The sequence below is a fragment of the Mixophyes fleayi genome, chromosome 3 (genome assembly GCF_038048845.1).
Source record: "Mixophyes fleayi isolate aMixFle1 chromosome 3, aMixFle1.hap1, whole genome shotgun sequence".
Taxonomy (NCBI): domain Eukaryota; kingdom Metazoa; phylum Chordata; class Amphibia; order Anura; family Limnodynastidae; genus Mixophyes; species Mixophyes fleayi.
Genome location: NC_134404.1, coordinates 67,257,632 through 67,272,262, shown reverse-complemented (window position 1 = coordinate 67,272,262; position 14,631 = coordinate 67,257,632). Strand labels below are relative to the sequence as shown.

The 14,631-nt window shown below is 44.1% G+C and overlaps 1 protein-coding gene across 2 annotated transcripts in view; it reads right to left on the bottom strand.

The window, feature by feature from the left end:
* Positions 1-6,795, bottom strand: part of PID1 (phosphotyrosine interaction domain containing 1) — a 50,415-nt gene extending 43,620 nt beyond the window's left edge. The window contains exon 1 of one of the 2 annotated variants that reach the window (XM_075201651.1): positions 6,638-6,795. In XM_075201651.1, coding sequence (XP_075057752.1) covers positions 6,638-6,667 — 30 coding nt within the window. In that variant the 5' untranslated portion in view covers positions 6,668-6,795. The remainder of the gene's footprint in view (positions 1-6,637) is intronic. The other variant, XM_075201650.1, reaches the window with a different exon arrangement.
* Between the last annotated feature and the right edge of the window lie 7,836 nt (positions 6,796-14,631).

Sequence of the window (14,631 nt, the reverse complement as noted above, 5' to 3'; positions counted from 1 at the left end):
GCATTCCCTTGTCTTTACACTCAGTATCTCTCCAACCCACATTATGCAAACACTTTGTGAAGGGACTACAAAAATCAAATACTGGCCACACACATTGTGATAGGTATTAGGTTTAAGATCTCCATACATACATGGCCCAAAAACAACCATGATAGCAGACAATCTGATTAAACTTGATTATTATGCCACAGGCCGTCAGAAGATGACCACAGGTGACCGTTATTGGCCTGTGACTGCACAAATATTCTCCAGTGATACTGAAAGACTGATCTGGGGGTAAATGTATCAAGCTGAGAGTTTTCCCGCGGGTTTGAAGAGTGGAGATGTTGCCTACAGCAACCAATCAGATTCTAGCTATCATTTTGTAGAATGTACTAAATAAATGATAACTAGAATCTGATTGGTTTTTCAAACCCGCCGGAAAAATCTCAGCTTGATACATTTACCCCCTGGTCTCTCAATCGAAGATCTCATCCAACTTGGCCATTTACGAGAGTGGCGATATAGGACATTGATCCAGTCATTGCCTGCTCATCAGATAAGGAGTTGCTTAACATGAAAGAGGAACCAGTAACAGTCAAACATCAGAAAACATTTTGGGAACTAGTTACAACAAACATTTTATTTATGGCTTGAGAAAGGGGAGATTTCCTCTCGAAGTCTACTCAAGTATACAGCAGGATGCCATTTGGAGCAAAACATATGTGCAAGTAATTATGTCCAGAGAGCCCATTATACATCCTTTTGTAATCTAATAAAAGCCCTAAATCAAGCGTGGACAAATTTATTCTAAACTTAGGAGCCAGCAATATTCTAATCAAAAAATTGCAAAGTCACACAGAAATGTTTAGCCGTGGGAGCCCTGTACATTGGCAGTTATCACATGCCAGTCTGTGCCCCCATGAAACACTTACAATGCAGCCTATGTCCTGATTACACACCAGCCCAGGTGCCCGTAGAAAAAGTCACCATCCTGTTCTCCACTGAATAATTTCCTACCCCAGTATACCTGGTGTTTACCACCAAACAATGCGTTGGGCATTGTGAACTGCTATTACCATGACCATAGCCACATTCGCTACCTTGGTGCGATCACCATTGTTTTCAGCAAGAGCAGCTTTTGACCATATAAATAATATCAGTTCACAAAGCTGAACTCTGTGAAACCATAAATGTTGGGACCATTACAATCAGCACATATATAGACAGCTGTACTACCTTCAGCTTCTTCTGCTACCCACTCTCCTAGAATAAACATGTTACTGAAACGGTCAGGTTCACCCCTCCATGCCCCCTGAACTACCATTTATACATATATAAGACAAGTTAACCCGTGCATGATACTCATGCATTCTAGTCAAATCAAGCTACTTAAGGTGTTAAAAAGGTTCTTGTCATGCATTTGGGCCATAGCCCAGGCCTCAACCACCAACTGTCACTTCTCCTTCAAGAAATGTGTGTGTGTGTGTGTGTGTAATATATATATATATATATATATATATATATATATATATATATATATATATATATATATATATATATATATATATATATATATATATATATTTTAAAACTTTATAAACACTTTTAACAATTAACAAATTAAAAACATCTTAGTATACCAAATTTCAGCCCTTTCTGAATTTTTTTCCCACACAGACTAAGAATTTAGTAGGTCACTGTATAATTCTGCCCAGCAGGTGGCGCTGCAGCTTGGTTTTATTTTTTCCACACACACACAGACAGACTAACACACGCTACTAGACATTTATATTATAGGTGACACAGGACTTGCAGCTATCCTGGCAGACCAATAGTTATTCACAAGGTTTTTCTCTTTGGTATCCCAAAAATATGCAATAACCCAATTAAATAATTTAAACAATTCCACAAAGCCAGCTGGCATAACAGACACTGCTGCAGTACAATAACCATTGGTCTTTCTAAATGATATGGCTTTATACATGCGTAGTGCTCAGCTTAGTTGGGTACACTGCGGAAAGATAACCAGCATATAATTGCATGTCTTTTTAACACCTGACTTTCGGTTTTATCTCTGTTCGATGGATGGATATTTTGTTTTGCTCACTTTCAAATTTCATATGAAAATAGAAATAATTGACTTCTTTTGTCAAGATATAAATAACCAGAGCAGTGCCAATGGGCTATAACTTATTATATAGCAACAACTGAGTCATGCAACATTTTTGCAGAATGCAAACAAAAAAAGGAGTTAAAGCCTATTAGGAAGGAGCTGAGGGCCAAGATAGAAAGACTACAACACATTTCTAATGCACTCTTTAGGGCTGTCTCAACTATATTCTGAAGAGAGCTGTATTCCTCTACAAGAAGTCTGCACAGATTATCAAACTACATGTTCTGTACCACAGCCTAGAACCAAGAAATAATATAGGAATCACTCTCTGGTTTTAAATTTCTAATATTAATTTACAAAAAATACACCGTGCACCAAAGCTATTTAATTGGGCTGCCAGATAGTCAGGCTTACCCCAAATGTCAACCCTCATCAATGGACTTGTTTCAGTGCCTGTGGGCTTGTCCCATGAATAGACATTTCTGGATCCAGTTCTGGAAGTTTGACATTGAAGAACTAGATAATACTTTTCACTGCTGAATGGGCAATATTATGTATTCTACCACAAGGCATCAGAGTTTCCAAGAGAGGAAAAGAATTACTATTGGCCACCTTGGCGGCAACAAGGAAAACTGTTCTCCAGATGTGGATCCAGAGCGACTCCCCTCATCTTTTGAATTATTTTGGGAAGCACTATTTTTTATATTTAGTGAACATAGGTTAAAAGCATCCCAAAAAGAAGGACAGTCATCCTCCCTTTTCTACCGTTGCCCACTCTGCCCACCAGTCATCCTCCCTTCTCTCCCCTCTGCCCACCAGTCATCTTCCCTTTTCTCCCCTCTGCCCACCAGTCATCTTCCCTTTTCTCCCCTCTGCCCACCAGTCATCTTCCCTTTTCTCCCCTCTGCCCACCAGTCATCCTCCCTTCTCTCCCCTCTGTCCACCAGTCATCCTCCCTTCTCTCCCCTCTGTCCACCAGTCATCCTCCCTTCTCTCCCCTCTGTTCACCAGTCATCTTCCCTTTTCTCCCCTCTGTTCACCAGTCATCTTCCCTTTTCTCCCCTCTGCCCACCAGTCATCCTCCCTTTTCTCCCCTCTGCCCACCAGTCATCCTCCCTTCTCTCCCCTCTGCCCACCAGTCATCTTCCCTTTTCTCCCCTCTGCCCACCAGTCATCTTCCCTTTTCTCCCCTCTGCCCACCAGTCATCCTCCCTTCTCTCCCCACCAGTCATCCTCCCTTCTCTCCCCACCAGTCATCTTCCCTTTTCTCCCCTCTGCCCACCAGTCATCTTCCCTTTTCTCCCCTCTGCCCACCAGTCATCTTCCCTTTTCTCCCCTCTGCCCACCAGTCATCTTCCCTTTTCTCCCCTCTGCCCACCAGTCATCTTCCCTTTTCTCCCCTCTGCCCACCAGTCATCTTCCCTTTTCTCCCCTCTGTTCACCAGCCATCTTCCTTTTTCTTCCCTCTGCCCACCAGACATCCGCCCTTCTCTCCCGTTGCCCCTTCTGCCCAGCAGTCACCCATCCTTTTCTCCTGTTGCCCCCTCTGCCCACCAGTCATCTTCCCTTTTCTCCCCTCTGCCCACCAGTCATCTTCCCTTTTCTCCCCTCTGCCCACCAGTCATCCTCCCTTCTCTCCCCACCAGTCATCCTCCCTTCTCTCCCCACCAGTCATCTTCCCTTTTCTCCCCTCTGCCCACCAGTCATCTTCCCTTTTCTCCCCTCTGCCCACCAGTCATCTTCCCTTTTCTCCCCTCTGCCCACCAGTCATCTTCCCTTTTCTCCCCTCTGCCCACCAGTCATCTTCCCTTTTCTCCCCTCTGCCCACCAGTCATCTTCCCTTTTCTCCCCTCTGTTCACCAGCCATCTTCCTTTTTCTTCCCTCTGCCCACCAGACATCCGCCCTTCTCTCCCGTTGCCCCTTCTGCCCAGCAGTCACCCATCCTTTTCTCCTGTTGCCCCCTCTGCCCACCAGTCATCTTCCCTTTTCTCCCCTCTGCCCACCAGTCATCTTCCTTTTTCTCATCTCTGCCCACCAGTCATCTTCCCTTTTCTCCCTTCTAACCACCAGTCATCTTCCCTTTTCTCCCCTCTAACCACCAGTCATCTTCCCTTTTCTCCCCTCTACCCACCAGTCATCTTCCCTTTTCTCTCGTTGCCTCCTCTGCCCACCAGTCATCCTCCTCCTTTTCTCCCGTTGCCCCCTCTGCCCACCAGTCATCCTCCTCTTCTCCTGTTGCCCCCTCTGCCCACCAGTCATCCTCCTCCTTTTCTACCATTGCCCCCTCTGCCCAGCAGTCATCCTCCTCCTTTTCTCCTGTTGCCCTCTGCCCAGCAGTCATCCTCCTCCTTTTTTTCCATTGCCCCCTCTGCCCAGCAGTCATCTTCCTCCTTTTCGCCAGTTGCCCCCACTGCCCAGCAGTCATCCTCCTCCTTTTCTCCTGTTACCCCCTCTGCCCACCAGTCATCCTCCTCCTTTTCTCCCGTTGCCCCCTCTGCCCAGCAGTCATCCTCCTCCTTTTCTCCCGTTACCCCCTCTGCCCAGCAGTCACCCTCCTCCTTTTCTCCTGTTACCCCCTCTGCCCACCAGTCATCCTCCTCCTTTTCTTCCATTGCCCCTTCTGCCCAGCAGTCATCCTCCTCCTTTTCTCCTGTTGCCCCCACTGCCCAGCAGTCATCCTCCTCCTTTTCTCCTGTTGCCCCCTCTGCCCAGCAGTCATCTTCCTCCTTTTCTCCCGTTGCCCCCTCTGCCCACCAGTCATCCTCCTCCTTTTCTCCTGTTATCCCCTCTGCCCAGCAGTCATCCTCCTCCTTTTCTCCCGTTGCCCCCTCTGCCCACCAGTCATCCTCCTCCTTTTCTCCCATTGCCCCCTCTGCCCACCAGTCATCCTCCTCCTTTTCTCCTGTTGCCCCCTCTGCCCAGCAGTCATCCTCCTCCTTTTCTCCTGTTGCCCCCACTGCCCACCAGTCATCCTCCTCCTTTTCTCCTGTTGCCCCCTCTGCCCACCAGTCATCCTCCTCCTTTTCTACCATTGCCCCCTCTGCCCAGCAGTCATCCTCCTCCTTTTCTCCTGTTGCCCTCTGCCCAGCAGTCATCCCCCTCCTTTTTTTCCATTGCCCCCTCTGCCCAGCAGTCATCTTCCTCCTTTTCGCCAGTTGCCCCCACTGCCCAGCAGTCATCCTCCTCCTTTTCTCCTGTTACCCCCTCTGCCCACCAGTCATCCTCCTCCTTTTCTCCCGTTGCCCCCTCTGCCCACCAGTCATCCTCCTCCTTTTCTCCCGTTACCCCCTCTGCCCAGCAGTCACCCTCCTCCTTTTCTCCTGTTACCCCCTCTGCCCACCAGTCATCCTCCTCCTTTTCTTCCATTGCCCCTTCTGCCCAGCAGTCATCCTCCTCCTTTTCTCCTGTTGCCCCCACTGCCCAGCAGTCATCCTCCTCCTTTTCTCCTGTTGCCCCCACTGCCCACCAGTCGTCCTCCTCCTTTTCTCCTGTTGCCCCCTCTGCCCAGCAGTCATCTTCCTCCTTTTCTCCCATTGCCCCCTCTGCCCACCAGTCATCCTCCTCCTCTTCTCCCGTTGCCCCCTCTGCCCAGCAGTCATCCTCCTCCTTTTCTCCCGTTGCCCCCACTGCCCAGCAGTCATCCTCCTCCTTTTCTCCTGTTGCCCCCTCTGCCCAGCAGTCATCCTCCTCCTTTTCTCCCGTTGCCCCCTCTGCCCACCAGTCATCCTCCTCCTTTTCTCCCGTTGCCCCCTCTGCCCACCAGTCATCCTCCTCCTTTTCTCATGTTGCCCCCTCTGCCCACAAGTCATCCTCCTCCTTTTCTCCTGTTGCCCCCACTGCCCAGCAGTCATCCTCCTCCTTTTCTCCTGTTGCCCCCTCTGCCCAGCAGTCATCTTCCTCCTTTTCTCCCGTTGCCCCCTCTGCCCACCAGTCATCCTCCTCCTTTTCTCCTGTTGCCCCCTCTGCCCAGCAGTCATCCTCCTCCTTTTCTCCTGTTGCCCCCACTGCCCAGCAGTCATCCTCCTCCTTTTCTCCTGTTGCCCCCTCTGCCCAGCAGTCATCTTCCTCCTTTTCTCCTGTTGCCCCCTCTGTCCACCAGTCATCCTCCTCCTTTTCTCCTGTTGCCCCCTCTGTCCACCAGTCATCCTCCTCCTTTTCTCCTGTTGCCCCCTCTGCCCAGCAGTCATCCTCCTCCTTTTCTCCCGTTGCCCCCTCTGCCCACCAGTCATCCTGCTCCTTTTCTCCTGTTGCCCCCTCTGCCCAGCAGTAATACCCTTTTCTTTCATGACACCACCCAAGAATACCATTATAATTCTGCCATTATCCTAACCCCCACAACAATACACATATACTAACACAATCACTACCCTGCTCTCGCGTGCCCATTGGGACACCGTAACACTCACAGCGCTCATAGACTTCACTCCTAACACTGCCAGCAGCCACTCAGCCCTGGGCCCCTCAGCCCTGGGCCCCTGGCTGTAGCAATATCTCTGGCACGGAGCTACCCTCATAGGCTCTCGTCCCCGGCTGCATCTTACCTGCAATCTCTCGCTCGCCGGTTGCCACATCTCTCCTCCTAGTCCACGCACAGGATCTTCACACCGTCTGCGGATTACGTGCCCCAGGCCCGGAGCTCCCCTCGGTACAGCTCTCCTCCCCGTTATCCCGGTTAGCCCCGCCCATTCCTTCTACAAGTTATCCCGTGTGACCCCGCCCATTCCTCCTCCCACTTGTCCTCGCATTCCTCTCTCCTCCTTACTTTCCCCAATATCCAGGCGCTCCTAGCGAGTGGGCGGGATCCAAAGCTAAACCCCGCCCTCTGGGCGTGATCATCATGTAATCTACCCTTTGCTCGCTAGATCTTGGTTCTGTCTCCTGCGCTGTAACCTTAGAAACGTATTAACCGCTTCCATGCTGGCGGCGAGTTTGAAGTGAGAGCAGGGAAAATGGCGGCCATGACGTCATTCCGAGCAGTTATTACTGTGTTGTTTCTTAGTGTTACAGTCACTGAGCAGAATGGTGGAGAAGACTTAATCATATTCCATACACATTAATTCATTACTATTTTTCTTAGTAAATTCAAACATAAGTCACAGACCTGCCAGTGTCAGCATGACCAGGGGCAGGCTGGCAACTTGTAGCCCAGGGCTGGGGGCCAGACTCTGCTCAGCAGCCTAGTAGAAACATTTATAAGAATATTAGACTATGAACTGCGCTCCTGTAAATTGCAGCTGTATTACTCTATGGAGGACACACATCTTCCAAATACAAAATATTATATACAATAATTAGAGTTTTCAGCGCTACTGACCGTGTTCACATAAACAAGAAAATAAATAAAAAATACATCTATTATTATGTATAAACATATGTTTGTTTTAATTTGTATACTGATGTGTACGTGTTTGACATTCTTCAATAAAGAAATTTTGAAAAAAAAACAAAACTTCGATTTATCTTGAAGATTTTTCAGTTCCTCTTCCAACTGTGTGAAAACGTTCTCTCAAAAATTCCTGTAATGAAGATACATCTGTAAAAAAAAGAAAATAAAAACTGCAAACAAAGCATGATTCTGTTATATAAACAATATAATTTTCCAAATCCACACTTCAAACTATGTAGTGTCTTCAATTAGTGTTCAAGTGTTTCTGTTTTCCTTTCCCCCTTAGGGGGTGCACTTACTAGAACAATAATATTCGGTGCCTTTAATAAACCTTTAGCATGTAAAAAGGAATTATATCCCGTGGGATAATGTTTAAAATATCATGTTTAATGTTAAATATTTTTTTATAGGTACATAAAACATAAAAAACAAAATAATCTCCAAGGACATATTTGAATACAAAGGCGTAACTGCCAGATGGAGACAATGATAGACATTGGAGTTCCCGGGATTGTCACAATGTTGCAAACTCCAGTTGATGGAATTCTAGTAGTGGTATTTTCATATGTCCTTTAGGAAGGATGAGCCTCCACATCCAACACGTTTCAACCTTTAAATGAGGTCTTTTTCATGCTCAATTGCCTATTGGTGAGGAACCCAGCAACAAACAGTAATAACAAGGGTCTTGATTCATTAAGGATCTTAAATGAAGAGGTATCTTATTTAAGTCTCCTGGACAAAATCATATTACAATGCTAGGGGTGCAAACTAGTTTTCTGTTTTGCACAAAAGTTAAATACTGGCTGTTTTTTCATGTAGCATACAAATACTTGATAGCTTATTTGTACACTGAAATTTAAAGTTGATATTTGTGTGCTACATGAAAAAACAGCCAGTATTTAACTTATGTGCAAAACAGAAAACTACTTTGCACCCCTAGCATTGTAATATGATTTTGTCCAGGAGACTTAAATAAGATACCTCTTCATTTAAGATCCTTAATGAATCAGGCCCAAGGTTATTAAAAGCTTAAGATACAAGGCTTTCAATGGTGCTAATGTCTGTAAGTTTAATCACAATGGGTGATGTATGGTGAAGGTAGAAGACTGCGTTTGAATTTGAAACTAAAAAGGTTTAGTACACACTGAAGAATTTTCCAACCAACTTGATTGAATCTACGACTTAAAGTCTGATGATTCATGCATACACACTGACAGGATTTACCTTCAGATCTCTGCTCTTCATATGGTCATCATCATCATCATCATCATCATTTATTTATATAGCGCCACTAATTCCACAGCGTTGTACAGAGGACTCACTCACATCAGTCCCTGCCCCATTGGAGCTTACAGTCTAAGTGGCATTATATAAATAACTGGTGATGATGATGTACACTACAAGGGAGAGGGGCCCTCATTTGACCTCACTGGTGTAAAGGTTCGTTAAATGTGGCTGTGACAGGATGGACCGCATATACCACCCTGTCCGTTGTTGCTGGGAACCATCTGGGCTTACTTTGCCACCGTTCCCTTTCGTTATCTCCCATGCGCCCTCTTGTCGCAGTAGGAGGGGCTTACACGAGCTGCCACCACTAGACTCCTTACCTGCATCCAGTACAGGGTTTCTTCTGGGTAACTGACGCTGCTAGCGTACCTCGTTGCTGGTGTACCTGGGCTGGTACTCCTGACCTATTACTATGGATCAGGGTTGCTGTGAATGAATCCCCCTGGCCTATCACACTGTACAGGGCTGCATGGGTAGCAGGCAGAGCAGTGGTACTGGAAAAGCTTGGGTCCAAACCTCAGAGACAGCCGGAGAACGGATTAGATTTTGGGTTTAATCTGCAGATCACAGGAATACAGCAATATTGAAGATGTTTTCAAGCAGGTCTTGAAGCAAGATGTTTATTTGCTCTCACACTTGTTGAAGGTACAAGTGTGATCAGGTCAGATGAAAATCAGAAGAACAAGTTAAATACAAGCTAGTGCCTTTTATACAGTTCAGAAACAGGCTATTTTTAGCTTTAGGGTGTACCCTATTTACACAAACATGGATTTACATGCATTGCAAAGCTTAAAAAAATTGCCCTTATCTATGAAATTTACTCTGGACAAAAGGCCACACAGTAACGACCCCCTGCTGGGCCTTTGGCCAGAGCAGGCATGACACTTCATCACAAAACTTTGTCAGCAATTCCTACTATCAGGCGTCCTTCCACATATGCCTAATTGGAGGTTTCCACTAGCAACCTTACATATTCCACACAATGACACTTCCATACAAAACGCATGCCAATACACAAAAGACCTCCATCCACAAAGGCGTATTGTATCAGATATATACATCAGAAATAAGGCATATCCTTTAGTAAGGTTAGAACAGGAAAAATGAGTTTTTACCCTGGTCTCAGAAATAACGAATTCCTATCTCAGAATATATACAACATAAAATATTAGTGCATATGCAATTATATAAATAAGCTCCCTGTGCTATTTCCTTTAAATAAATTAAAACCAAAAGTTATTTATCAGTGATCCAGCCACACCATTGATTTCTCACTAGCAGTAATCTATGGTCGGTACATTCATTAGTGGTATTTTTATCATCAATGATTTACTGCAGCTCAGATTATTAGTGGACGTATTGGGGCTCATTTAGAGTTGGACATATGACTGCTTTTGTTTAAGCTACGGGTTTCTATGCCAGACGCAGACCTCTGTATTCATGTCTTGTGTCTTCCTACAACTGGAGAGGTAGATTGGGCGAGCGTGTACAGTACAGGCATTGTCATGTATTTGTGACACAATTGGGAGGTGAATCTCTTCTGGGTGCTGATGACTATTAGCAGCCCATTACAACTGCTTCTAATTGGCTGCTTGTGAATTGACCCCTTCCAGTACTTAAATTGTTAGCGTTGCTGATATATTATTTCAAGTAGCGGATGTCTTGTCTATTTATGTTACTTGATATCTCCATTTGGATTACTGAAGGAAAGATTTCCATTTGATGTTTAATAATCATCATCATCATCATCATTCTTTATTTATATAACACATTCCTCCCAATAGCACTCAAAGCATTTTTTTTACATATTCTTTTTGCAGAAGTTGAGGCAGCCATCTTAGGTGCACTCAGTTGCTGTTGTATATAATCACTGACATCAGTCCCTGTCCCATTGGAGCTTACAGTCTAAATTCCCTAACACACACACTAGTGTCCATTTTTGTCATCAACCACTTAACCTATGTTGAATAATAATTGGACAAAGGTGGTAATAAATAATTTCTGTACACTACAATCAGTTGATATGCTATTAATAGACAACGTAATTATTGTAACAACATTAAAATAAGTTTAACATATTTATTATCTTTTAATAAAAATATAAAAATATAAAATAAAAATATTAATAGGTGAAGAAGCTAATTCATGTTTCCAACATTACATTAAATTACATAGAGTTTGGTATAATACTGTTCCCAATTGCATGAGAACATTTCCGGTATTATTTATGTAGCGTTAGCACCTTGCGAACGTTAGTTATAAATAATATCACCTTTTTATACACCAAATAGCAAGCCCAGAGATGTAAAAAAAGAACCAGTTTATACATGTCTAGAGGCAAGAGCCTGAGGAAGGACACCTAGTTACCTCAAGGAACAATGACCTAGTTCCTGGTAGGTCATGACCCATCGACCTATGAATGTGGACTTTTATACTGTAACTGTGCATCTTTGTGATGTCACTGCTGTTTACAACTGTACAGTGTTATACATTGTTCACCTCTGGCTTTGGAAACCAGAGTGTTCTGATAGAAACTTGTTTAGTGCTAACAGCGCAAGCGTATGCATACCAAACTTTGCCTTGTAATACTTTGCCAATAAAACCTATGTGCTTTGTAACCACAGAAATCGCATCAGAGAATCTGTAGTGCAAACGATAGATACTGACGTAACACCTGCCACAATGTGTTTGGAGTGTGGAAGCAAACCAGAGCATTTTTTAAAAGGGAAAACAATTTATGTTTGAATTTAATTTCAGTTAAATTGTGTTTGTGTTCACGCGTAATTATATTTTATGTTGAGCATACACATTTATTATTAACTATCAAGACATTATCCTTGTTTCTGTATATGACACTTCTTTACATTATTATAGAGTACAATTAGTGTAATGCAGCATTAGCATTTACTATTAACAAGGTCAGATAGCCTCAAGCCACATCTCTACGCTATTGTGTGGAAAAGGTAATATACATAAGCCTGGCATACACCTAGCACAAATGTTACTGTTTTTGAGCTGGACACATCTTGAGATGCATCCAGTGGACAGTTGGCAGTGTGAGTTTAGTGCAGTGTATCTTACCACAAGAGGGTTTTGTGTAGTATGATGATTTTTTTTGTACCTGGGCTTGTGCACTGCTGAATATCATGGCACTTGTCAGGACTAAGACTCTCTTGATTCCTAATCTAACAAAGTATCCTCTCTAATTTGGAAGGAAACTGCTCCTCACTAACTTTAACCTGTCACAAACCACACTCAGCACACACATGACTTGAAGCTACAATAAGGGGCCATACAGAATTGCAGCACCTATCTCATAGGCTAAACAGGTTGTGGGTTTGTTTAGAACAATAAGCACAGGAACTTATGAAATTGAAATTTAATGTACAAAAAAAGGTACAATGCTTATAGAATATAACAACAATAAAGATGACATATAACATATGGTACAAACAATATAAAAATAAAAGGAGAAAAATACGGAAATTGTGGAACTTACATCCAAGCTTATACCAACTGTGCCTGGGACTGGCATTGAAAATGCACAGCTTACATTTTGATTGTTTTCCCAAAGACTGATAATAGCTGTTAGGTGACCTGGGGTTCTATTTATTATTTAGCAGTGGTAACAATCATGTATCGCTGCAAATCACAGCAATACATAATGCAGTACTGCTGCTATTTACTATGCCGGGGCTGCTCTGGGAGCCCCAGTGAACACTACCTTCCTCCACAGAAAGTGAAATGCGCATGTGCAACAAATGTCAGCGCAAGTTCATAGTAATCTGACCCAGCAAGGGATCAAGCAAAGCCTTTCTGAAGCCTATGGGGTCACTGGATCCCATATGAAATGTAAGCTAACACCGATTTTCGCTGCTTCATAAATTACTATCATCATAGTCACCATGGGAACTGTGGTAACCAATGAAAAGTAGGTTAATATGGATAAATCTCTGATCTTTCCTGAGTTAACTCCTTGATAAATTGTGCCAATCGATGCAATGGCCATTATCCAGAGAAAACGGCTGTTTAAACAGAGGCTTGTGGCTGATCACACTTTTGTAAATAGACCCACTGGCAGTGTATGACTGGGGCATGAAGGTAGACTTCAACGCTATGGGCCCACCAGAGGGGGTGTGGCCAGCCATAAAAGAGGCGAGACCAGACAATAGAGAGGGAGTGGTCAGCCCACGAAGGACAGCTAGCATCATAGTGTATTATATAAAGAATGCAGTGTGTATATAAAGTGTACACAGTCTTGACCTGCCCCTTAGATTGGGCAGAACAGTCACCAAAAATCAGGATTTTCCCACTAGAATCAGAACATTTGACAGACTGTCCTACTCTACTACCTGTTCTTATCACTTTTACCACCTGTGGCTGCTGGTTTCTTCAGTTGCAGCTTGTCTGGATCCTGGAATGTTTGGGGGACCTATTTGGAAAAAAAAAGGGTACATTTAGAAAATTCCAACCACCCCCGGCGTTAAATCAATAGGACTCATGATTAATACTTAGGCCTTCCTCCAGCCCCAACATTAAAGTAATAGTATTCCCATTTAATAAATAAACCTATTTCCCTCCCTCCAAACAGCACCAGCAATAAATTAATAGCATTTACTTATAATAAATATACCGATTTCCTGCAACCGTCACTGCCATTAAATAATTCATAGTCACATTTAATAAATAGACCTCATGCTCCTCAAACTTACCTCCACATTCAATTAATAGCCCCCAAAGCACCCCATCTTAAATTAATAGTCCCCACTGTAAAATTAAATTGCCCCACCATCACCCCACAAACATAATAACACCCATTAGTTAGCCACCTCCTACCACATACACACATTACATTGCCACAAGCCTGCTGTGCCATCACACACACAGATTACTGTGCCCCTTCATCACCATGCTGTGCCCCCTTATGATCACACTGCGCCCTCCATGCTGCTTTTGCTCCCCCCTTCTCCTGGCCCCCCTTCATCACCCTGTGCCATGCTGCTTTGCCCCCCCCCCCTTCACACTCTGCCATGCTACTTTGGCCCTCCTATACACTCTGCCATTGCACTTTGGCCCCCCTCTCTTCTGGGTGCTGATGACTATAAGCCGCCCATTACAACTGCTTCTAATTGGCTGCTTGTGAATTGACCGCCTCAAGTACTTAAATTGTTAGCGTTGCTGATATATTATTTCAAGTAGCGGATGTCTTGTCTATTCATGTTACTTGATATCTCCATTTGGATTACTGAACACATGAATATGTGTTTGGTCACTACTTATAATGATCATAGGAAATATATTTAAGAGGAATTAGGTTTTTCCTATATAAGTTTTAGGAAACATCCATGTGCTCTCAGAGCACATAATTGTTTTGTGCTTCAAGTTCAAGCCCCCCATCTGAGCCGGAGCCCTGATGTCTTGTTTGGTTCAAAAAAATTACTCCAGTGACAGGACATGGCCTACACCAGAAGATTTTTGAAACTACACCCTCCACCCCTAGAGGTGACCAAGTTATTTCATAGTTCCTCTGCATTTAAATACCCTGCTGGGTATTGGTACAGAGTGTCCTAGAATAACACAGGCAAATTCATAGATGATATCACATTTTATACATTCATGTGTATCTGATTAACTCGGGATTTGGGTCATAAAATTCTAATATTCTCTGAGCGGTAACAAAAACCAGGAACTCACCTTCCTTTTCCTTTAGGCTCTGGCTGTGAAGACTAGTACTTTTAGGCTGTAGTTTACCCAGTGAGTGGGGCATGTGGGGAGGTAATAGTACACTTGGTTAGATGTGTGAGGAATGTCAGGAGGTCTGAGTGGCATGTGGAGATGTGTGAGGGGTATGTGGGCAAGTGT